General features: G+C 40.6%; 2 protein-coding genes across 4 annotated transcripts in view; one reads left to right on the top strand and one right to left on the bottom strand.

The window, feature by feature from the left end:
- Positions 1-25,543, bottom strand: part of LOC131456083 (synapsin-3-like) — a 112,924-nt gene that overhangs the window by 35,602 nt on the left and 51,779 nt on the right. The gene's annotated exons all lie outside the window — the stretch shown is intronic.
- On the top strand, positions 9,081-24,817 carry LOC131456084 (metalloproteinase inhibitor 3-like). The gene is made up of 5 exons (XM_058624065.1): positions 9,081-9,409; positions 17,279-17,361; positions 18,896-19,007; positions 21,277-21,398; positions 23,007-24,817. The coding sequence occupies exons 1-5, from the start codon at positions 9,280-9,282 to the stop codon at positions 23,202-23,204; spliced, it is 645 nt and encodes a 214-aa protein (XP_058480048.1). The 5' UTR covers positions 9,081-9,279; the 3' UTR covers positions 23,205-24,817.

Raw genomic sequence — 25,543 nt, 5'->3', positions numbered from 1 at the left:
TCAAATCACTTCATTCATAAACTATATATAAATTCTTTAGAACTTAATTTTTGGAAAAAATGACAGCTCTTACTAGAAGTAGACTGGATGTGGCCCCAAGGATGTGGTCAATTTCGAGTGTCCAATTAAGAATGAGCAATGGTAAACTCAAACCGACAACCCTCCAGTTACAAGCTTAATCCCCTACCTTGGTCATGGGCTGCTCAGTCTTAGTTATCCATAAGTATGCAAAAGAAGACTGAAAGTAATCAGTTATGTCATGAGCCTAACTATGCACCATTTTTTTTTACCACACTTTTCATCTAATATAAAAAAATATCTGTATATTTCCTTATCATCACAAACTATACGTTTTGGTACAAAATTTGTAGCAACTGATGAACCTGCATTTATTGGAGCCCACTTTTTTTTACTATGTATGGAACAGGACAGACAAAAAACCCCAACAAAAACAGCCCATAATTTAGTGTAATAATAAACAAATTAATTAATTAATACAATAATTTGATTTACAAATCTTGTGTCCTCTCCCATCAACCAAAACTTCAGGGGAAAAAAAGTGGACATGATGTAACTGCTGTATCAATATACAGAGAAAACACTAGAAGAAAACAGCCTTTGTTGCATTTGCATTAGTTCAAATGTTATTTATTTCTAAATTAAATCCAGGTTCACTTCCAGGACAAATAAAAGCACAAACAGAGTGGAGTGCTTGTGATGACTCAGATAACAGGACTCAGATCTCCTTAACAAAGACGCTGTTATTGTAAGCTATCTAAACACCATTATGAATCTCTTAACAGCTAGAAAAAATAATTGTGTAATGTTCCTTTGCCGTGCATAAATGTTTGTTTAGAGTTTCATGTCTGGTTGAAGGGGGACTCCAGCCATAAAAATAAACGTGGGATGACTTACCTCCTGCTGTGGTTTATACAGCAAATCATGGTCAGCTATGGTCAACAAAACCCACACCCCTCTGGTCTCAGAGGCGAAAGTTCATCACCAACCACAGAAAAACTGAGCCATCCCAAAGACTTGTAAAGGGAGTTCTCCCAACAACAGTTCATCATAGCCCAAAACAAATACTGGTGGAATCTTTCCGTTAGGTACTGGCAAATGCTAATTTATTGACTCTAAACAACAAGTGGAGAAAAGCCGATCAAAAAACTGTCCTGACATATTAACCCTGCAGGTCTGTAGTGCTGACTTTGAGCTATGCATTATATGAGTCATCACTCTTGCTAATTCAAGCTACCAAGTCTGGGTCTGAGGCAGGGAAACCGATCTAATCTGTTTACATGCCTGCCAATGAAATTCTGTCTGAGGCACAACCCCAGACGTGCATGTGCATGACGCCGCCAGTGTGGCCTAAGTTAATTCAACATTAATTAATCAAACACTGTGCAAGTGAGCAGAGGAGGAGGGGCTATTTTTGAGCCTACTTTTCACTTATTTTATAAACATTTTCCTGAGTTCAACTCTAGTTTTTCTTTAATAGCCCATGGAATTAATGTTCCCATTTAAAACAAAATAGACAATAAACCACAGCACATGGAAGTGGAAACCAGCGTAATTGATTCAACAGGTGCATGGTTGTAGGTGACATTTGAAGTGAATTTCCATTTGTAAATGGAATATGATCTTCATTATATACAGTGTAGGGTCTGGCATGGGGGAAACCCTACATTGTAGTCCAGGACAGGCTGAGATAGAGATAGATCACTGATGCCTTAGGCTCCTCAAGGGACAAAGAGGACTAATGGCGCTTTTCCACTACACAGCCCTGGCATGGATCGCACGTTTTTGGTTTTTTTTGCTTTTCCATTAACGATAGTACCTGGTACTTTCTTACTTGCGAGGTTCCAAGTGAGCTGAACCAATACTATACGTGACATCAACAGACTGCCAGCCACTAATTGGTCAGAGTGCTGTCACTGGACGAGTCATGAGCACGACATCCAACACAAGAAGCCGTGCTATGATGACTCCGCCCATGTTACCAAATCCTACCAAACCGTGTATCAGTGGGAAAGCTCCATAACTAAGCCGACAAGAGGACACATACACAAAACACTGAAACCAAAAGGCAGTCCAACAACATCATATACAGTATATGTATCTTATAATCTGTTATAATCCACGAAGGAATAGCTTGGAATCATTTTTTTTTAAATGTTTAATGACTAACAGTCAATTCTCTGGCATTTTTCACTTCCCACACACCAACAGAAATGATACTATTCTTAAAATAATAGCTCTTCTTCATACAAAGGCCAAATGACTCATTCTTAAAACAGTAACTCCTAAACTGCCTGAATTTCCAGCCAAAATAATGAGAAGCTTTTGGAATGGAACACATGCTTGGGTAAGAGGAAAAGAATGACAGGGGTGTCCTGACAGTGTGATGTCACTTCTAAATTTAGACCTGCCCGAGTCCCCACACCCACCAGTATGTGAAGTCAGCATCCTGTGGACCCTCTGTTTAGACCCTTGACCTCTGACCTGCCGATGACTCACTCAACCATCTTCTCTATGTTAACTTTCTCTCTCCTTTTCCCCATACGCATCTTCCCTCGCCTGTGGAAGTTTCTGGGAAACACTAACAAATAACTACTACTGCCGTGTTTCCATCATGGTACGGTTTGGTTTGGTACAGTATGGTATGGGTTGGATTGCTAAAGCCCTGGGTCAGTACCGTACTGTACCAACTCGGTGGAAACATGGCTTATGTTCAACAATAGTTACTTGATGTAGTAAAAAGGGATAAAGTTAAAGTAGTTTAAGTTTGTAAAAATATCTTTTCTTTTCTGTCACCCCAGACGAACATCGATATTTAATCCACAAATGAAGGTGCTCTAAGTAAACAGTCCCTGTCAGTTTTACTCGCCAGGCACTGCTTGGCGGAGTTTACAGCAGGACATTAGCGGGGAACTCTATGTTAAAAGATGCCACATCCATGTTCAATACATCTGACTTTCTGTATTTTTGGTACTTACTCTATGTTGTGAATAAATAGAGAAATCCTGCACTTTGAAGAAAACAAAATGTCCATGACAGATATCCTGATGCTAATGATATGACAACTGTTTTCCTTTATACCATTCATACCATCAGACCAGTTTAGACATGCTGACAACCTTAAGGATTTCCTTAAAAGCTATTTCTATGCTGTCATATGCCCATGCTTACGGTTATATCTGGTGTCTTATTGTCTCATGCAGTAAAACAACATGGTCATTTTGTTGGGCTTCCTGACCGCACACAGACCAAGTATGCACAGTGGAGTACAGCAGGGGACTCTGCGTCTGAGAAGTGAGCACTGTGGTTGCATTTGGCCTGCCTGAGTAGGAAATTACTGACCGTACATCACATTTTTATTGCAGGGGGAGTCCCATTGTGAGCAGGATCATGGGTCAGGGCCATGTTTACATTTCCTTCTCTAAAATCTTGACTCCACATCAGAAGACAAATATGCTGAACAACTGGGTGCAGTGGACTGACTGACTGAATGGCAAATTAAGGCGCCACCAGGCTTCAATGTCACCTCCTGTTCAACTGGAAGGGTGGCGACAAGGACGCTACCCAAACAACCAAAAGAGAATCACTTTCACTTGCTTTCACTTATACCAGGGTCAGACTACACCTTATAAGGAAATCACAGCAAGATGTTCACAACAGATGTGGGATTTCGGTACCCGTCAGCCCCCAAAACTGATTATTTTATCCAGTGTAATATGTTAAAGTTAATAACAATGAAGGCTTAGTCTTGGGCGCCTCCAGACAGGGTCATGATGACTTCCTTCTTTCCATCTTTATCATGTCATGCGTGAGGTCGGTTAGTACTGTGTAGTCAGCAATGACTTTTGGTCAAGTCATAGCACAACACGGCTGTCTATAATCTGGCACTGACCATCGGAAAAGATGAAAGGATCCTGTAGATTCTGACCTCGACGTAACAGTCATTTCCAACTGTTCAGCATGTTCTGATCAAAGCAGGGCAGTTTAGGGCCAAACTAAATACATTTTAAGATGCATTTGTTTCAGTTGTTTCTAGGGTTGTAGCTAACGACTATTTTCATCGATGAATCTGTCGATCATTTTCTTGATTAATCAATTAGTTGTTTGGTCCACAAAATGTCAGAAAATGAACTTGTTAGAATTACTAAAATAACAAAAAAAAAACAATGAATCAATGATCAAAATAGTTGCCAATTCATTTAGTAATCGATGAATAATCAATTAGTCGTACTTTGCTGTATATTCATAAAGAAGATGTCTCAGGTAAAGAGCTTTGAATTTCCCTCTAATGATCCATTTATATATACATAGTAAACAGAGTCACAGTCCAATAACACTGCTCCTCAGGACTCATTTATTATTCAACAGGCACATACAATCTCCAATCTAGAGAACAGTTGGAATGAAGCACATTTACTGAGTAAGGAATTACATGTCCTCAATGCACCCTTCTGCAGACCAGAGGTTATTCTGTCTGTCCCACTTAACTTGAATGGCATGTGAGCTGTGCAGCAGAGCTGGGCGAGTCAGTGCTGGGCACTCTGCTCTCAGTGGTGCTATCTTTACAAAATTCTGCCTCTTTCTGGGTCTCTTTGGCAGCTTGTCAGTCAGATGAAAGATATTTCCACTGAGTCACTGCTCGGTTTTCTTTTATCAACCGAGAGCCACACGGGCTGTGAAGACCTCCCGTGCACAATGCTGTTGTCATCTCCCACAGCGACTGGCCACACTCTACGCAAGTCTTTTTCTATAATTGGACTTTTTAAAGTGAATTGCACTTTACTTCATGTTATGTTTGGAGTCTGTTGGCCTAGTTCATGCAGAATCATTACACAAGATCCTTACTTTTATTTTTTTCATTTCAGTTACATGAATCAAATCAGGTGACATGTGCACACACACATAACAGACTGTCTTCCATTTCATCCTGTCCCAATCTTGACAGTCAAGTTAAAGTAGAGCATGCAGTGGCCCATAATTCTTTCAGTCCTGGTGCATCATTTAAACATAGTGACCTTGTTGTTGGACTCAAACACAGAAGAAAGCTTCATCTCTTCTGGTGAATCGTCCAATGACACCTGACAACTGACAATGTAAATATAGCAATAGCCTAATAAATGGCAAATGCATGTTGGACATAAGGTAATAATACATTTTGATTCTAACATTTTTATTTGGGTATTCCACAGACTGTATATACATTATGTAAATAAAAATGATACATACATTCAAATTACCAATAACATTATTAGGATATTATAACATGATATTACTATAATATCATGTCCCCAATACCACCGTATTACCAATATTACTACCAGGCTGGGAACGGCAGTAGAAATAAATGGTATTATGATAATATTACCTCCCTATTTTAAGTTATCCCGATACTATATTGTTTCTGTGCTGCCATTTTTAAGTCTTACCCACCTTTTCCTTGACCTCAATGGAAAATGTCATGAGGTCAAGGAAAGATGTGAAAGAGAATTTACAAGTACTTCAGTAAAAAAAAAAAAAAAAAAAATACGCACAAACACAACCACATACAAAACACACTATTATGCACTATATTCACAAGACAGTTGATCTGCAACAACCATAGCGCACACGCACACCACTGCGCATCTATAGGCTACTGCATCATTACCACCACATCTTCCGTTATGTCACTCAGCAACCACAATTTCATAAGCCACTATATGACACAAAAACAAGCTTCCACATAAGCATAGGCGTCAGCTACGCGGGGAACACGTCCCCGGCACTATTTATGATCAACAGTAGGTCTTCCTCTTGAAATAATTTCCTTCTTTTCTCCAAACGATCGCCGTGAAAAGTGCACACGAAGGAGATCAGAAACATGATCGATCGGTGGTGTTAATGCAGTGGCCATAGCTTACTTAAAAACCCACCAAAGGTTCAAACGTCGCTGATGACAACAGCGGGGGCTAGCGCCAGACACATCGCTGGGAAGGCCAGCAATATTACTAGAGCAGGTGCGTTTAATGACATCCAGGAAAATCCAGCTCAGCTTCACAAAAAATAACCATATTCTTTCTGGAAATATAATCATAACATACTGAAAAAGTAATTGAATTTAGACACGTTCAGACACACACTAATTTGAATATTAAAAATAAATAAATAACAATAATAACAACAATAATAATAATAAAAAAATACTTTTCTGATATTGTCAGGGCCAGCAGAGAAGGCCTTGCTGGCCCTGACAGCCCACCACTACAAGAATGTAGAAAAACACAACCATGGTGTTAAGAGAATTTGACTTTGCTTGTAATGTAATTATGTAATTAGGCAACAGCGAATGTTAATGACAAAGAAGCTATGAAAATAGCTGGCAAAGAGACAGATGTCTGACAAATTGTCTAGTATACATCTATAGAAGTGAACAGCATAACTTTCTGCCAGAGGGTTTTACCTTAGTTGTATGACATCAGCTACCGGAGCTCTATACCATCTTTTAATGCCATCTATGAACTGCCCCCCTCCCTTATTTGGTCAATTTACTTCTCACGGCCTGATTCATGTTATCTTTGGGATATACAGTATGTGAGGAATTCAGGGCTGTTTTGAGTCTTTGCATATAGAGACGTCATATGTCATTTTACTCAAGTGAATCACTCCATGTTTCCACGACTCTGACTCGTCCTGGTTTCATCGCCTCATTTAAGAAAAAAGAAAAACAGACATCCAGCTGTCACGCATGCCAATCCACTGTCTAACTAAGGAATGTAACAAATCTGTTGATGCGGACTTTGGCATTGGGGCTGAAATAATATCCGGCTGGGCATTATCAAAGGTTAACTAAAGCTATGCTGCGGATGTGTTTCCGCTTTTGTCTGCTGGAGCCATCAAAGCAGGTCTGGACATTACAGATTAGACCTTACGTCTGATAAAACATGATGGTGATTATGATGATGATGATGACGACGACGATGAATTTACACAGCTGGTTAATGTGCTGTTGTTCTTGACAACTGGACTGAGACCAGGAATGTGTGGCTGCATTGAATCTACTGTAAATGTTCTGCTGAACCAACAAACATGTTTATTTTCTATGTTTCAGTAAAAGGACAAACACACAGCAGGTGATGAGTTTCAAGGGTGAAAGGTGAATGTAAAACTATCATTTTACTCCAGTTTCAACAAGTTCATCTTTCAATCTGTAGATCAAGGTACAAAATGGACTGATTAAGAGGCTAATAAATGATTTTATTACAAAATTAAACTGGCTTTTAAAACTGAAATCTGAAGCACGAGCTCCAGCTAGGTAAACAAACCCAATTATATATATGTCCATGTATTTTCTTTGACATGAGCTAAGTGTTAATGAAGGCACATTAAGGGTAGAGTTCCCTGACCTGATTATTTCTGGCTTGGTTATATAAGTGTGACTGGCAGCAACTTAGCTCTGTCAGTGTCTGCAGATAAGCCTCTGCAGTGATAACGCATTTCCGCTCAGGTCTGCGATCACCGTGAGTTAGTGAATTTGACAGAAAATAACCGGGGAAGACATTTTAGAATCAAATCTGAGATGGAGCGTTGAGTTCCGTCTGTAAGGACACATTCTGTAAGCAGTGTATGACAGAAGCGACTTTAGACTAATTAAACTAATGTAAACCAACCAAAAACAAATAAAAACATAAAGGGATATCCAAATGTGGTTTTGACATATTAGACCTGACTTTGTTGAGCGTGATACGTGCTTTTACTCTGAAATGCTGGGGGCGTGTCCCCTGGAGGAGTACAGGAAACACACGTATACACACACATATTTTAGTGTCTTTGTTCTTCTGTGTTTGTATAGAATATAAAGGTAAACTCAAACCTTCTCAAACTGGTATCAAACGTTCTGTGATGTTCACCTGCTTTAGTCCCTGTGTGTGTTTGTTTGATTTTCTAACATAATGTGTAAAGAGGAGAAACTCTGCATTTGCTTCGTTTTCACATCATTTAGAGATAAACAGTTGCCTCGGATTGTTGCACTAGACAGAAGGAACCACGCTGTGTCCTGGATTCAATATTCAACACACACTACTGATAAAAAAAAGGTGTAATGTAGGATGACTATTTAAGTGTGCAAAGTGTTAGTGTTTTTAATTAAATAATAAAAAAAAAGATCAAACAATTGTATGCATTATTATGTCTGTAGTTAAAAGAAAAATGTGTTTCAAGGGCAGGGGTGGCAGTGGAAAAGTGTGAAAAGTGTGAAAAGATGCTGACAAAATCACAACCTCTCTGGTAGCTAATCAGAATATTTCTAAGGAATTTGATCTGCGGTAAATGTTTAAATCACTTGCTTAAAAAAAAGAGAGAAAAAGCTTAACAATTTGTGTTATGTGACGATAAAGGGCACCTACTGTGCACTGGTGGTGAAAGCAGCATGTCCGAAGTGTGCGAACTGGGGCCAAAAGCAGCCCTGGGGACTGACTTTCATGTGGTCCTCTAAATGGCCCTTCCCACATTATTGTTGTTGAATTAAGTTCAAGTTGTGTTTTGTAGCAATGTTTATCACCTTTTTAAAGTGCTGTATTTTTGAAGATATACAAGGTCTACTGAAATATGTCAGTGAAATAAAAATTGTTACTCTACTGTAGGTCACTGTGATTTTGTCTTCTTTTTACCGGCCCCCACATATTTTTGTCATGACCTAATTTGGCCTGCATTCAAAACCCTGGCTTGTGACTCAAGAGGACACGTAAGTGGGGACAACACCTCTTGGTTTTGCACTGATGCTCAGATATAAAATAGAATTTGAACTCATGTTAGGTTGAAGGAAAGTGTGAATCAAACCAAGCTTTTTCTCTGGTGCATCTGTGTAGGAAAATTACAAGAAGTGGTAGTTTCTGCTATATTTCTGTAAAGAGAACAAACGAACTGTAAAAAAAAATGTGGCAGGGAAAACTTCCAGTAAGTCACCGTGTCTGTGATTACTGAGGGGCTTCCGCGGCCGCTGATTGGCCGGCCCACACACGCGCCGCGGGAGCGCAGAGGGGGCGTGAACGTCAGCCGCGCGCTATATGTACGACAGTGCGTCTGAGGGGGATTCAGAGAAACGAGCGAGCGGAACGAGAAGAAGCAGCAGCAGTAATAACAACAACAACAACAACAACAGCAGCCACAGCTGAATACGACACTTGGAGACTTTACACAGAGACTGTTATTCCTGCAGCACCAGGACTGACTCCGCGCAGTTAATTCCAGCAGCAGCAGAGAGGAGAGAGCGGAAAGTTTGGAGAAATGCAGTCAGTGTTCCAGCACCTCATCAGCCTGCTGCTCGTCTTCAGCAGCCTGCACGTTGAGCAGCTGACAGAGGGCTGCTCGTGCGCACCGTCGCATCCGCAGCACGCGTTCTGCAACTCCGAGATAGGTGAGTGAGGGACGGCGTTTTGTTTAATTCTGCCGCGAATCGGCCCGTTCTCCCGTTACCCTCCAACCACCTGCTGCCGGACAGCAGCGCAGTCTGTCAGTGAGAGACTGACCCGCGGTCTGCTTCACTGCACATGCTACTCTGTTACTACACGAGTACACGCAACACTTACTGTAATCAAGGAGACATTTTGATTTTCACTCATATGGGTTTAACCACATGTAATTACAGTTCCAGTAATACTACGAGTTAAAGGGATAGTTCTTGTTTTATGAAGTGGCTGTGTATAATGTTACTGGAGTGTCAGAGTGTTATATACAGTCGACATGTGCACTGTCTGTTCAGAGAGGGAGACAGGAGGAGCTGAACACTATTTACAGAGTGTGTTGATGTGAATGGGGACAGTATTACATTACATTACATGTCATTTAGCAGACGCTTTTATCCAAAGCGACTTACAATGGGATTAAGTACAATCAGCCAGGAGTGGAATCGAACTTGCGACCATGATGTCTTTCGCACACAGGGTACTGGTCTTAACCACTGAGCCACTCCACCCCCCCACAGTAGAGTAAACGTGTTGTAGTAATAATCATGGTTCAACATTTCCAAGTCAGTCAATATCAATAAATGTCAGACGAATAAAGTGCGATAGTTGACTTATTGCAGTTAATTTGTTGTATAAATATTCATAGCAATTTTGGTGTATTTGCACTATGCATACACATATCGACATACATTGATCCCTTTATCGTGTTGATATTAAAGACAGTTATATAATTGCAAAGCCTTAAAGCTCACCTGAAAATATATGAACACAATTCTTACTATATTTTTTTTTTTTCTCATTAACCATTATGTTCAAGTTCACACCTCATGTTATGCAAATTTCCCGTGCGATAATTAAGCATCACACATAGATGCCACGTTTGGCATAATTCTCTCAAGTTTAAACATTTGAACTTGAGACAAAAATGTGGGTTACTCAATGTTGCGAAAGCCAGTCAGCAGCACTGATTCTCCATGATGTCTCAATGTTGTATCAGAAATGTAGGTCTGTTGTTATGTGCACAACCCAGACAAGAAAGACTGGATGAGGGGTGAAGCAGCCTCGGTCGAAAGTGACTTACTGTAGGATGATGTACTACCTGGTAAGGTCTGAAAAAAAAGGAGTGTGTCACTTGATTGACTGTTGTTGGGACTGTTGTTTGTTGGTTAGGTCGAGCATTATCCTCAGATGAGGAGTTGCTGGTTGTGTTTAAACACTAATGATCCAGTGACTTAAATTGAAGGTGCATTCATTAGAGGATAGATGTCAAATAAACAATCTAATGCATTGTTATATACAGTAGCTTTGACATTGCTGTACTTAGGGGCTTAAAAATATGTTGAAAGATGCCATGACATCATAGCAAACCTCTGAAAATGCTGAAAAAGTAGTGTACAGTTAGGATGTATATATAATGGAACCAACTTTTATTGTGGCAGCTAAACATATAGGTTCTCCATTCCTTCTGTCCTTGTTATCCTCAAACTGACTCATATCAATGAAGAGACGAATCAATGTTCCCACTTGATTCCCTTCACCTCATATTCATATTCTGTTAAAATGGGAAGTTTTTCAGTGGCGTGGCAGAGCTGCAGCTGTGAAGCAATGCAAGTTCTCACAGATAAATGAGGCATGTCACAATTCTGTCTCTGCCCTCAGATCATGATTTTTTTTCTCTTTCTGAAAGAATGTGTCTAGCTTTTCTTACACACTGGTAAAACACTTTGAACTAAAAATGGCTTTTAAAGCTGGCAGCGTAAATTGTCACCTGTATATAACACGAGCTTAGATGTTTCAAAATCTGTTTAACAGCCTGCACTCAGTTGTAACTAAGATATGCAGAACCTCTGGTTCAGGAGCAGCGGGTGAAGGACGTTTTCATAGCTTCTTTTACTGCTTAATTATTCTTTCTTGTCCTCCCCACAATTATATGAACTTGGGAACTGGGTTAGGTGAGAACATAAATCCCACCTGACCTGTGTTTTTTTTAGATAACAGTGGGAAAGACACAAGGATTGTCTGATCCACCCTGTAGGCAGAGAGGCTTGAGGTTTTCAATGGGTTTAGTGGCTGAAATGCGGTGCAGGGATCGAACTTGATTTATTGTGGAGAGTTTGTGTGGGGTAACACACATGTGCACACGCTCACACAAACACAAGTGTAGCCCATGTGTTCTCCTTGACCTCTAGTTTCAACTAGACAAGGGAAGTCCATGTTTCTGCAGCAACACCTCTAAACAAAAATGTTTAGACTTTCTGCTGGTCACCAGTAAAGAGTAAAAATTGCTCACTATTTCTCAATCAGTGTTTACTTTACAAAGGAACTATGGTTACCGGTTCTTTGTTTTTACATGTTTTGTTTATTATCCACATGTCCATAAACTCCAAACATAAAATAAAAAATTGCTCTCTCTATCAAGTCCACTTTCATCCAAAAGTCAACAATAAAGACGTCATTGACATACTCGTTGCCTCACAGTACAAAACACCTGAGACTTGTTACCCTCTCATCAATACAGTGCTTTGGGGATAATTGGCAAGAGTGACTACTCCCCCCTGTGGTGGGAGGCTGGCAAGACAAGAACACAAAATTACTCTTGCAACAGATATGGAAAGTCGCACGGGTCATATTGCTTTATTCTTACGTTTAACGTCTACTACTTTAGACCCAAACCTATAATCTCTACAAAACACAAATATAGGGAAAACAAAAAGTACAGGGTTGAAAAAGCTAACGCTATTAGGGGGAAACCCTGTAATTCCGACAACATCAAAAGGTGACGGTCATGAATCTTCCAAGTTGAAAACCTATAACTTAAGTGCTTTGCTCTTGTTTTCTTTGGTCATAATCATGTACAGGCAAGCCACTGGACGAAGCACCATCAGGTGAAAGGGCTAGAAGTTCAGAGCCATCTTATCAATTTTCTCTTTCACATATCTGAGCTCCAGAAGGTGAACTGGCTCCTTTTTTTTTATGTAAAGACCGAGTTGGCTACTATTGGGCATCAGATTTACACCAGTCTATTCACAAGGTGAAGTGAGCAACGCTTGTCTCTCCAAAGCTCTTCGAAGGCAAGATTAGAGCCCTAGCGGTGAACTTTGACCGTGAGATTTAATATTGCTGCGTAACGATGCTCATTCCCAAGCACTCGGGGTGATCGGAGGAAACCAACACATACTTGCACTGTGAACCAGGTCAGTTGCTGAGGATTAGCGTGATATGTGTTCATGCTTGGATTTGGCATTGGGGATCAGTACGAGAAAGGTATCCTGTGCCACTGTGTGCATTTTGCTGTGCACAGAGGAGCTTTGTCAAACAAGTGCAGCCACACAGGTTTAGAGCGATGCATTGCGTGGAGCTTTGTGACAGCATCTTCCTGGTTCCATTACATCCTCCTCCTGTTAATGAGTTATGTACAGTAGTTGAATCAATACACCCTCTGTCAACAGGTGACGGATGATAACTAGAGCAAAGCCAGGACTCCTGTTGTGAGATGCATTATGCAAGCTTGGATAAGATATCTATAGTTTTCCCTAAAGTGAGTTCAAAAATGACAAGATGTCAAAGGCTCTGGATTCCGTACTAGCTTTGGATTGTTGTCCACTGAGCAAGGAGTATCAAATGTCCCTGTCTCTGATTATCACACAGCCCCTGCAGGGTCTGCCTAGTAAAATACAGTGACACAAATTAGTGATTTCAATGCCTTGAATTATACTTGTAAAAAGGTATTATGGAGAAATGTGTGACCTTGACAAGTATAGTAATAAAAGTTATAGAATTCATTCCACACAGGCATGTCACTTTTATCGGAGATGGACTGTAACTGTCAGAAAAGCAGTATAATCCAAGTATAACAGCTGGGAAACAGCAAAGAGAGTGAGTGAGAACGACAAAGATATGACGAGCAAGAGATGGAAAATATGAAAAGTAGATGCTTAGGAAGCACAGATAACACATAGCTGACAGTCAGAATTCCAGGTGTTGGTTGTAACTCTGTCCTTGTGTTTTCATGGATACACACTAATTTGCAGGCAAGGTTTGTTGTGGAGCAATTTATTTTAAATACTTTGGTCAAAACCTACTAAAGGCAACAATTTTAGCCTTGACAGCTAGTGTTTTTGAGGTCAGCTAGCAAGACACTTGAATTTAAATGACTAGTTGGTTAAATATTCCCATGCCTCTTTCCAGCTGAAAAGAAAATGTGTTTTCTTGTTAAAAACTAGGGAAGGTTGGGAAGGGGAAGATTTTTTTATTTGTTTGGTTCTTTAAGGTTACGGTGGCAGTTTAAGTTTGGAAACCTAATCTCAATATGTGTGTACCTGACAGTCGAGGGAGCCTATTACTTATTAGATGATGGGAAGGCCTGATCCTTGGAGCTGGAGGCATTGGGAGTGAGGAGAGCAGTATCTGTTGTGGCCAGCGTCATAGCAAGAGTTGCTAGCATTGCTAAATTGATAGTGATTCCATGACTAGTGTTGCTGGGTGCACAAAAGACAACGGCAATGAAAATACAGTTCCTTTTCCTAGATCTCCATTTAGGCACATAATTGTTTTAGCATTAATGCATAAATATGATGTAATTGGCTAGCGCCTGGGTTGGAATATTTGCATAACATGATTTGATTGACTGGTGCCCACACTACATGCTGCACATAACACAAAGAGAGGCATTTCTGTTGACACACCAACCCCCTTTGTGTGAGTCAGCAATCGGTTTACTAACCTTATGTGGTACTTTCCCACTGTAATACAATATATGTATCAGTTGTTTTATGTTAAACTTAAATATGGCCAAACATTGTAATGCTCTTTTCATTAAAACCTTAAGGTCAGTACAAAGATTGTGACACAAGCGGAACATCATAGTATCGGCGACTCATAAGCTGCCTTTGCATTTCACCAACTAGTAAGTAGACGTCGACGACTTAATGCTCCAGGGTTTTCCATCTGACACATGGCTCTGTAGCAGGGATTCAGTTTCAGTGTTTATTTTTGAGCGCAGTAGCATGTCGTCCTGAGAATTCCTCTTCCTCCCACTCGCCTCCTCAAACTTGGAGCACTCACTGAATACTAAAATCACGCCTCAATGTGTTTTTCTCCCTCACACACACATATACATAAATGAGTCACCTTATTCTTGTCATGCCTGCAGTTTGCCACTCTGTATGTAGGCTGAAATCAATGCCTAACTAAATTACATGCTCACCTTTAGATTTTGCATTTGCATTAGTACTTGTGTAACACCCTGCTTTGGGCAAGCAATACAGACTACAAACTGATTCACTCATTTCTTTTTTTTCTGTTTGTTAGACACTGGTTAGCTCTCTCATCCCAAAATGCCTCCCACTCTTTAAAAATGTGTGTCAGTTCCTCTGCAGAAAATGAATATTTGTGCGTCACAGCACTGGCCTGTAATTTCTCATGGTTAGCGAAGTGAGAGAGACTCCTACATTACAGTGTAGAGTGATATTTCAACTCAACTTTATTTAACTGGGACATGTGATACAACAGGGGCTTATTACCTTACTCTCCAGAGAGACAGTAAAATGATTTAACATGAATAGATGTTACTTATTTAATGAAAAACAGTTGCTGATATAACTATGAATAAGCTATTCTACAAGTTGAAAGGTATTGATAGTTTGATATAAATACAATTCTATTCCAAAATCCAATAAATCACATCATAAAAAAATAACCATATAACCATCTTTGTTGGAAAACTGCTGTAAAAGAAATTGATGAACATATATTAATTTCTATATAATTGAGCCAGAGTGGTCAGAAATCACACTGTAAATCTGGGCTAAATAAACACTTCTAATGTACAGTAGACCTTTTGACATGAGCAGGCTGCCATGTGGGTGTATGTAAATATAACTGCTGAATGGATGGGAGGTCAAGGGGTCACTATAGGGGAAAGGCACAAATCCTCCGTCTCCAGAGCAGCTGAGGCCCTTCGCACATTCCTTTGGGTGATGCACCATCACTGGCTAATTAGTGGCTGCCGTCCAACAAGAGGTGGCTCTATCTGGGTGTACTTCATTTGAATTAGCTGACCTTTGGACCTTGAAACACAAACATTGATTTCCCCTGAGGGCTGGTTTTGAGGTAAGAGCAGAGGAAGAAACTAGGTTTTGGGGTGACAGTTGAAAAAAACAGCACGAGTGCATTTAACTGAGCCAAAGGTATCCTTCTTTAGCCGCACATTCCTTTGTAATTGTGGTCTGGTTCCTCTGAAACTGCATCTGCAAATTTCTGTCAAACCCCATTTAGGTTCATTTAGCAGAGGTCGATCAGGTAATAGGAGTCTTGGGCTTACATCAAAATAGATGACAGATTAATGGATTAAATGTACTGGAGCAAATTGTTTGCGAAAGGTCATAAAGGGGAGGGCAGGCAGTGAGCCGGGACAGAGCATTAATACAAAAATGACCTACATCTGCGTTGGTTTGGAGATGCTAAGAAAAGATGTCGGTGAAAGTCAGAGAGTTTGATTGTATCACAACACTTGGGTGCTGATGCTAGGATTTACTGCATTTCTACAATTATTACAAGTCGTTGGTATTAGATACCTGATTCTATTCATCAAGTTAGCAGAAATTTTTATTTTGAGGGGGAAAAATTGTTAAAATCATCTATTGTGTTGAATTTTGCTACAATTCCAACAAGAATGATACAAATACTTCATGTACAGGCACTCTCATCACTTGTAATTACATTAAAATATACCCAACTTACAACATATTTTTCTGTGTAAAATTCTGGATGGCCACAGTTTTGAATCTCTTCATACTGGCTCAAAATAAAAGGGGGTTATATTAAGAATTGGACATGGATAAGGATCGTCACGTCCAAAATAAATTTGTGGTTACCACTTTTGGGTGGTAAAAAATTGACCTGCTTCCTGTTTGAGTTGTATTTTCATACACATTTCCATTTGCCTGGAGGCAGGGCAGCTAGACAAATCCAGACCAAACAGAAGATGCCACATGCCTCATTTCTTTCTCCAATTGAAAAGAATGAAAGGCTTCTCATTTTTCCCCCTTCTGGGGAATGTGCGCCCCCAAAGAATGTGGGAAGGAAATTCCTCTTGGAGATGATAACAAACACAGCCGGTGTTAGTTGTGTCTGTGGTCGGGTGCTGCTGTGGGCAGCAGGTGAACTTCACAGATGTTTGGCTGCTTAAATGCAGGGCCCGCAGCTCTGGTTAGACGATTCACAGGCTCACATTATCACTCATTTCTACACTTGGCAATCTGGGCCTTCCACAATGAGCCCCCTTACTACCAAGATGTGTGAAAGCAAACAAATTCAAGTCGCCGCCGAGCATTTTCACCTTGCTAGCGTTTACATGTGGGTCCTGAATGCAGCTGTGGTCCCAATATAGAAGGAAGCCTGTTTAAATAGAGGTGACACACACCGACACCAAACAACCTATGTTGTGATACATTTTCAAATCAATCACGTTTGTCCAACTCTCTGCAAAATCAAAACAGAGCTACAAAAGCTGCATGTGAAGTGTAAAGTGATTCTTTGAGGGGAATAGGAGCTGCCACTCAAAAAAATACTGATCTTCCAAGTTACATGGAAGAGATTTCTGTATCAAACTCAAAAGGGCCTCTAGTTTTACCCCCCATTGGCCCACCTTGGCAAATGGCAGCAATGCAGAAAATCGGATAAAGAGATTAACTGTGGTGCCAACATGGTGCTTCAATAGTTTTTATAAGGATGTTTGCTAATACCTCCTACCAGCCGAGGCAGTGAGTTGTTTGTTATCTATTTCAGAAGGGTTGACGTGTCTCTTCCTCTCTTCACAGTGATCCGTGCTAAAGTGGTGGGGAAGAAGCTCCTGAGGGATGGACCTTTTGGAACGCTGCGGTACACGGTCAAGCAAATGAAGGTGAGCGGATAAAACCATCTCACAAGACACAGATTCCCAAAAATGTGGAATTATTCTTTTAGCACTCATGTTGAAAAGGGATAAAGAGAGTCATGGTGTGACTGAAATGGACAGATAGCACAAAGCTATTTCAACTTGTGTTGAGCTAAATAAATGTTCGTTTCCAAGTTAGAAGAAAAGCGTTTTCACATATCTGCTTGCATGTACATGTCAACAGTTACGATCTTACTTAAAACAGGGATTTATCAGTCTAGAATTCAACGCATGTACTGTTCATGTGTTGGTGCCACTAGATCTCCGCACACAATCTCAGGCAAGTGTCCATGCTCACCGTCTTCTACATTGTCTCTTTTGATCAAAACAAGAGTGCATTCCCCACTGGACTCTCAGTCTACGTAGGATGTGTGCATACTACCAAGGAAAAGGGGGGTATAATGACATCTACATCACAGAGACACTAGCAGACTTCTCCAGAAGCAGAAACTATTACCCGGCCCGAAAGTGCCTTGAAACATGTGAAATGTGATTTATTTGTGCTTATTCAAAATAGGATAGTATAGTTGTAGGTATTATATTTGATTAAACGAGCAAAACAAATCTGTTCATTCCTTCAGCTACTGTGTGACAGCTTAATAGCCATTTGGGATATTTAGTCTGAAATTCCATTCTTCACTTTCCCTGAATTGTTACATAATGCTGCACATTTCTGACGGATGCCGACATCGGGCCTGCTGCTCATACAGCAGTCAGGCTGGAGGACTAGCAGGCTCACAGACAATGTTACAGCTCACCCAAACTCTGCACTTCAAATGTAAACACTTGAATGCTCTGCAACTGTACAATCAATAAAAGCAGTATATTAAGCAGCATCTTGTCAGTGAAGCACGCCAGTCAGCACTGTAAGGATTATCCTCAAGAACTAGATGTGACCTTTGCACTTCTTGGGTTGCTTGTTTGGATTGCAGGCTGGTTTCTAATGCAAAAAGTGGTTTTCCTTTTTCCCTGTGGGCTAATGCAGAACACAATTGCTCCAGAATTCCAACAAATCCTATGAGATAAATGTCCTTGGCTTTCCCAAACCTCCACAGTTTTAGGCTTAAGTAACAGTTTGTTCTGCTTTTCTGGGAGCGACGCGTCTAAACAGGGATTTCCTGTTTTTCCCAGACAAATAAATTGCACTGGAAAAAAAGCAGTTCTCAGGACAAACACTGACTTCCAGTTCTTGCTCTGCATAGCTGAGCTGAATAGATGGACCTCAAGTCCACTGTTTAGCAATGACCTTGCAGACAGAGAATCAAAGTCGGAGCACATTACACAACGTAATTATGTTATCTAAGATTCAGTCAAGGGCTGACTCTAATACTCCATGAGGAATTCCTTAAGGAATGTCATCTGATAAGCTCAGCTCACTGTTTTCGATCCTCATTGTTTGTGTGAAACTGAGTAAGGGGTGTAGTACCAGGTGAAGGTGGGTGCAACATGGTGCTTGTTTGTGTCATATCTTAACTCCACATTGGGTTGTTATGTCTTACAGATGTACAAAGGCTTTGACAAAGTCCAGCATGTGCAGCACATTTACACAAGCGCCTCGGAGGGTTTGTGCGGTGTCAAGTTTGACATCAACAAGTACCAGTACCTGATCACAGGTAAGACGATCATGCTTGTCATGGATCAACCACAACTTACTTTGAAAAGTCAAATTGCCTGGTTACATTTCTCAACCTTCTATGTGTGGGAAAGTCTGAGATACCCGAGGTCAGTCATCCCATCAGCTGTGGGTTTTTTCAAGTGGCTCACTGTACATTTATCATGATGAAATCTATTATAATTATGTTTTTTACACATTAGATTTTTATGCATGCTTTTAAGTATTTGTACATTTTGTCTGGTTTGTGCAAACAAAATTTCCCCTCGGGGACATCGTGGATAATAGAAAGATTTTCCAATCCAATCCAAATTGTAAAGCCATTTATGCTGCTTTGATAACCACCATGCAGTTATCATAAGCTGCGCCAATTTTTCCTTACGTGCTCCCACATGATCACTGTTCCCTGATAACACAGATGTACTGTACATTGTAAATGACCATTCGTGTATAGATGAAAAATAGAAAACCCCATCAGTGTGATAGAAACCAACCGAGAATTGATTATGGTTTCAATATAAGCCATTTGTTGTCCTGCTGTGATCAGCTGTTTTGGCCACGCACCATAGCTGAGGTGCAGGGAGAGAGGAAAAAGTGTTTTCTACGACCAGTGCAGAGAACCACACTCGAGGTGCCTTCAGGTGTCACCAGTGAACCGACTCATCTGCTGAGCTGACAACAGTAACTGCTGGGGCAAACAAAAAAAGAAAGGTCTTTATAAAAGATGTACTGCTGTGGTGATCCACTGTGCTTCGGGACTGTCATTGTCTCCCCAAAGAGTGCATCTGTTTTTTGGTTATTCTGTTTGCAGTAATAGTGAGATGGGCTCTGTGGTGGGTGTGACATGACAATGTAACCGTGGTATTGTAATTACGGCCACAGCCCGACACAGAACAAATGTGAAGAAGAAATCTTTGAACAAAACCACTTTTAATCGTATTGCTAAATAAAAAGCAATCCCAAAGCCTGACTAAACTGCTGAGCAGAAATTTCAGTGCATATTCTGAGCTACGAACACAACAAAATGTGTTTTAATTAGAGAGATGCTGGATGCTTATTTCTTCGCAGAGGCCTTTCAGTGTCTTGCCAAGCAGCATTACTTGTCACCACTATTCTCTACCTACTTCTCTTCTCACCAAGCAGTCATTCAGTGGTCCTTTGCAACCAACTTTCCCACTTTTTTTAAATTTACCATTTTGCCACTGTGCAAGGAGGCCAAACTTCCCTCACCGTCTCAAGTGAGAGACGGCAGTTTCCTCTCACAACCTGTAATTAACAGCGAGCAGAAAGTGGCTGGTATTTTCCAGTCAACACATTTTATGAGTTACTATTTCCAACAGAGGTGCAGCTTACCTTGGACACTGTCATTCTTGGTGTACATAACGGTTGCTAGGTCCCGACCTGTGACGACTGCAGCTACACCCCACAGTGCAAGTGAAAGAGCTGGCGTTGCCAGGCACCCATGGCTATGTTTATGCGACCTTGGTGCCACTGACATCACCGCCGTCTTTTGCTGCTCTCGGGATGTCTATAATAAGTCCTGCATATGATCAGCACCGCATTACTGTCAATTTAAACACAGCAGGGCCTGTGAAATGAGCTGCTTGAGTCTCCTTTGATCAAGCCTCGAGTGCTCTGCTCCTGATTAGTATTTTAGGGGCATGTCACACACTCAACACCATGTAATAAGCGTGTGAGTGACTCCAGTCATGCCAGAAAGGGGAAGTGGCCAGAGTGGTCGGGTCGAAGAAGCACATATTTGCAAGCTGTCAAATTCCTGCATGCTGACAACATTGTGGAGGAGACACATGTAACACATCGTGATGTTCCTGAGGGCTTGCGGGCCGTTGTGGTGCACCTGTCTCAGGAGTTGTAAGCTACAAATGGTCGAGCACTGAAAATAGATGTCTGCTGACCTTTAGATATTTACAAATAGGGGTGTTGGTATAATATGGGATTAGCTTGTCTTTCCACACATAAATGAGTTGGATTGCTTGAACAATGCGTTTATATTGTCCCGCGTTAGACAAATAATGAAATAACATTGGTTTGGTGTGGTGTAATTATCCTACACTTTGGTCGGGAGTAACATATTACCATGGTGATTTGCACAGCCGTTCATTGTCCAACTGTAATCCTCCTACAATACCAGCACTAGGAAGTGGAATTCAAAAATGGCACAAATGTCATTTTTGAAAGGCAAATACACAATATTGCATTCAGCTTGTGACTCAACACAACCTATTGTTTTCATTTGTTCGCTTTGTCAGGTCGAGTGTACAATGACAAGGTTTACACCGGGCTGTGCAACTTCAATGAGCAGTGGGACCGTCTCTCATTGGCCCAGAAGAAAGGCATCAACCATCGCTACCAGCTGGGCTGCAAGTGCAGGGTGAGTGGAAACCAGAAAAGGAGACATTGTTTGTTTACAAATAACCTCTAAACTGCTCATCCACGGTCCACTATAGTACTTTAAAAAAGACTCTATGGGCAAAGGTCATATCAGTTTGGTATCAATAACACTTCTGTTACAGGAAAAAGAGACTGAGAGCAAAAAGTATTTACCCACATTAATAACCTTGGTTACATAGCAGTTGTGCATATTTATTGAGATTGAATTACAAGTTCAACTTTAGAGACTAATTTCCACTATGATTCATCATGGATGTCCAGCTGAGACAGAAATAGAGAGAAAACAAGTTTTAAGACTCACTTTAGCAGTCATTAAGTAACAGCTCTGGAATCAGTTCAAGTCTCCATTCCAAGGTTTGGCTGACTCAACCGTGCAGCCTGCCGCTGCGCAGCTGCTGACCCATGTAGTAAGCGTCCTACTGTACAGCAATGTCCTGGACATCTGCTAACACCATCGGCCCCCTATCAGTGTAAGTGGATTAGCAGTAAAAAACCTGCTTGTTTCCAGTTTGGGCCAGTGCCTGTAAACTTTGTTCAGTGTACATGGCAGCAGCCCAGAGGAATCCAGCGAAGGCCGTCAATCAAGTGAGATGTCACTGTGAGAGTCCGTAAGAGCAGACAGGCATAAACATCATCGCACTTATAAAATGCTCCTCGCAGTCATTCACCACATTCCTCCACAAATAATGATTTATAGCGCTGGAAAGTAGGAAGCACTTTGCACCAGTTACAAAATTATTCTCCACAGATCATTAAACCACTCAAATTAGGAAGTTATGTTGAGGATCTCTGATCTCTGGATTCTCCAGGTGTGTATAATGGAAACATACGGAATAGGAATTGTGCCCTCTAACTATCGAACTGAAATTGCTGCTCATTCATTCACATTCACAAGCTCTTTGCAGCTTAAAGACTCCACTTTGCCGTCACAGCATTTCCATTCATGCAGCATATTCATCCACGGAGCTGCTTTTTTGTGTGAGCACCTGCAGTCGTGACACATCGTAGAGGCTCACTAAAGTCAAAATGACATGACTGATTCAGGAAGCCAGCTTATTCACGCTTATTACAAAAACTGCCTCTTCTTTTTTTTTTTTACACCCGATTCATTAATCTTTAACAGGCAGTGACTGAGAAGCAAAGCTGAGATTTCACATACAAAATGGGTTATTAAGTTAATTGCATTTTGGCCTTTGCCTAGAATGCAAGTTTGCATTACTCACAATTGCAGTTGATTTGCTCAATAAGTTGTTTTTGTTAAGACTAAGATGAGGCATTGCTCTTATTACTAACCATAATGGTGCTTTCACACCAAATGTTAGGTGAATGATGATCACATGAGCGCTAATAAACGATAAGATAATACTATACACTCACTTTCTGCTCATCACCTTTGCCCAGATTCACTTACTTTCATATAGCAACAATAACTTTGGCCTCCATTGGTGATACACTGTCAAGGAGACATGGTACTTACTTTACCATTTACTGAAAGGAAAAGCAGTGATTTCATTAGCTGTTGCTGCTGCACAGTTCTGTTTCCTCACCCATGGTGACATCTGTTTCATATTCTCCTCTCTGTCTGTAGATTAAGTCCTGCCACTACCTGCCATGCTTTGTGACCTCAAAGAACGAGTGCCTATGGACGGACATGCTCTCACACTTTGGCAGTTCTGGCTACCAATCCCGGCACTACGCCTGCATCCAGCAGAAGGAGGGCTACTGCAGCTGGTACCGAGGCATGACCTCCCGAGACAAAACCACCATCAATGCCACCGACCCCTGAACCCAGCCGCACGATGCCCCAAACCCCACTGTCGCGTCCCTGACTCCGTCTCTTCTGTAGAGTATTTCAGGACTCGTAAAGCTCACTGATCTGGGTGACTGTTCCTCTTAAAGGGGCAAAAAGAGAAAAGAACAAATCCATTGCAGTGCCTGTTTCGTAGCACTTCTTAAAGAAAACAATATCTATTTTGTTTTACAGATCTCCCAATTGAACTCTTTCGTGGTTTTCCCTTTGGTCACATTTAAACAATCCTTACAGTGCGCTGTCTACATTAGGGTTCAGTTGTATTCAAAATACAACAACGACTGACAGTTAAAAAGCCTAAAACGCATGTAAGTCGTTGAACAACGTCCACTGGGAAATACAGAACTTAACTTAAAGACACTGTTGTTGCTGACACAAGTATCTCTGTTGCAGTTCCTGCTATTATCGTTCTGTGCTTGGAGGCTATACTTGTAAATCTTTTACCTGTCGTCCCCTTACAAAAACGAAGCTAAACTAAGTCGTTAAGTATCAGATAAATGTCCAAACGATGGAAAAAGTACAATCGGCATTGATCAAAAGGTACATTTGAGATGTAAAACTATTATACTGTTATTGCCAAACAAAGTTTAGGTATGACCCATGAATATTATACCTCTTATTTTGGCTTCAAAACTATTTTTTGATAATGGTGTTGTTTCACAAACACACACACATATATATATATATATATAGACTATGTTCAGTTTTTACTGTATGGTGTCTTTACAGATGATAGCGTCTTCTTCCCTGAAGGTTTGTGATGCAACACTTTTTGTTTTGCAGTTGCATCACAAACACGCTCTGTTTGTGTTGAACACTGATGAGCATCAGCCGAAAGGCTGAGAATGTCTGTTACGGTGGCAACACGGGGGAAGAGCTCATACTTTATTTTTTTGCTGTATATAACATAAGCTAAAGAAATGAACTATCAACTCAGCTGAAATCTCTGTTCTTACATTTATTTATGTTTAACGGATTACACATTAGTGGCAACAATCACAGCCTGTTCAATCATCTAGAATGAAGAACCAGCATCTGAAAATTATATATCATGGTACTTTTTGCTCGACTATAGTTCCTCTGACTGGTGGCACTCTCCACCAACCAAGTACAGTATCAGCAGAAGTTTCAGAAAACGATTTATTTTGTAAGAGTATATTCAATCTTTTTATTTAACTATTTGAAATGGACATTATTATATATGAAAGTAACAATATTATCACTAAATTCACTCTTCTTCTTTGCCTGTACCCATGTGGGGAGGTTTCCCTTACTCTTTATTTTCTGTGCAGTACCTTCATTCCATTCCATTACCAGACACAGATCTGCCTCAAAGGAGTAACAGCCCCTTCAACCCACACACACACACATTAAAAAAATATAGCCTCGCTATCACAGAATACAACTCTGACAGCATAATGTGTCAACATTTTCATTTAAGAGCTACATTTGACAATTTCAAACGATTGAAATAGTTCCACCCATCCAGGCCGTCACAGGAAATTACAACTCACCATATTAGAGGAGATAGACAACAACTGGCTTGTACCAAACACTGATTAAAAACCCCAGTTGTTACAATAATGATGTCCCTTTTGCATCTTAAGTAATGATTACTGAGCTTTGACACGAAATCCTTCAATGAATCCTGATATTTAACTTTCTTTTGCTCACATTTTTGGATTGTGAGTGAACTTCTTATTCGCTTCCCATCATAGATCCGTCAAGTATTTCTGATCTGATTGATAATGAATCAAGTTAACCCTTTTTCTTTGAGCTTAAAGGTGCAGTGTGTAAAATTTGGAAAAACTCATTCTAAGGGTGTTGGAGAATCTATGTAGCCTTCAGCTAGCATCAAAAGCTAGTTATGGTAAAAAAAACATGGTGGTCCAAAATGGTGCCCTGGCTTCTGATATGAATACAAAAGCCACATCCTGGGGTTATGAAAACAACACTGGACACTGAAGAAAACATTTCACCTTCAATTTCTGCCAATTTAAAATAATTTCAACTGAATTTTACACAATGGCCCTTTAATGGTGTGTGTACACTTTCAATCATGATAGAACTCAGTTACTGAATGCGATATTTAGGCTGCGTCTCCCACTGTGGCGTTTCTGTGTCAGTATTTCTGTGGTTCATATTTGTGTAAATATCCTGTCTGCTTAACACAGAAACGCTCGGTCAAGTTTGATCCTACAGAAGAAAAAAAAAGAAAAAAAATCCCATCATGGAAGCTGTGTACAGTTTGTGTGTAAACACTGATTCCTGAAGTGTGGACGGGGGAGTTTCCTTGTCGGGGTTATAGAAATGTT

The sequence above is a fragment of the Solea solea genome, chromosome 3 (assembly GCF_958295425.1).
Source record: "Solea solea chromosome 3, fSolSol10.1, whole genome shotgun sequence".
Lineage (NCBI taxonomy): Eukaryota > Metazoa > Chordata > Actinopteri > Pleuronectiformes > Soleidae > Solea > Solea solea.
This window is presented reverse-complemented; position numbering and strand designations above follow the sequence as displayed.

What these genes read in the sequence shown, in the direction of transcription:
- LOC131456084 (XM_058624065.1), top strand. Translation starts at nt 9,280, where the DNA reads ATGCAGTCAGTGTTCCAGCACCTCATCAGCCTGCTGCTCGTCTTCAGC. An exon ending in GTTCTGCAACTCCGAGATAG is followed by an intron (nt 9,410 to 17,278) that starts GTGAGTGAGGGA and finishes CTCTCTTCACAG; the next exon opens with TGATCCGTGCTAAAGTGGTG. An exon ending in ACACGGTCAAGCAAATGAAG is followed by an intron (nt 17,362 to 18,895) that starts GTGAGCGGATAA and finishes TATGTCTTACAG; the next exon opens with ATGTACAAAGGCTTTGACAA.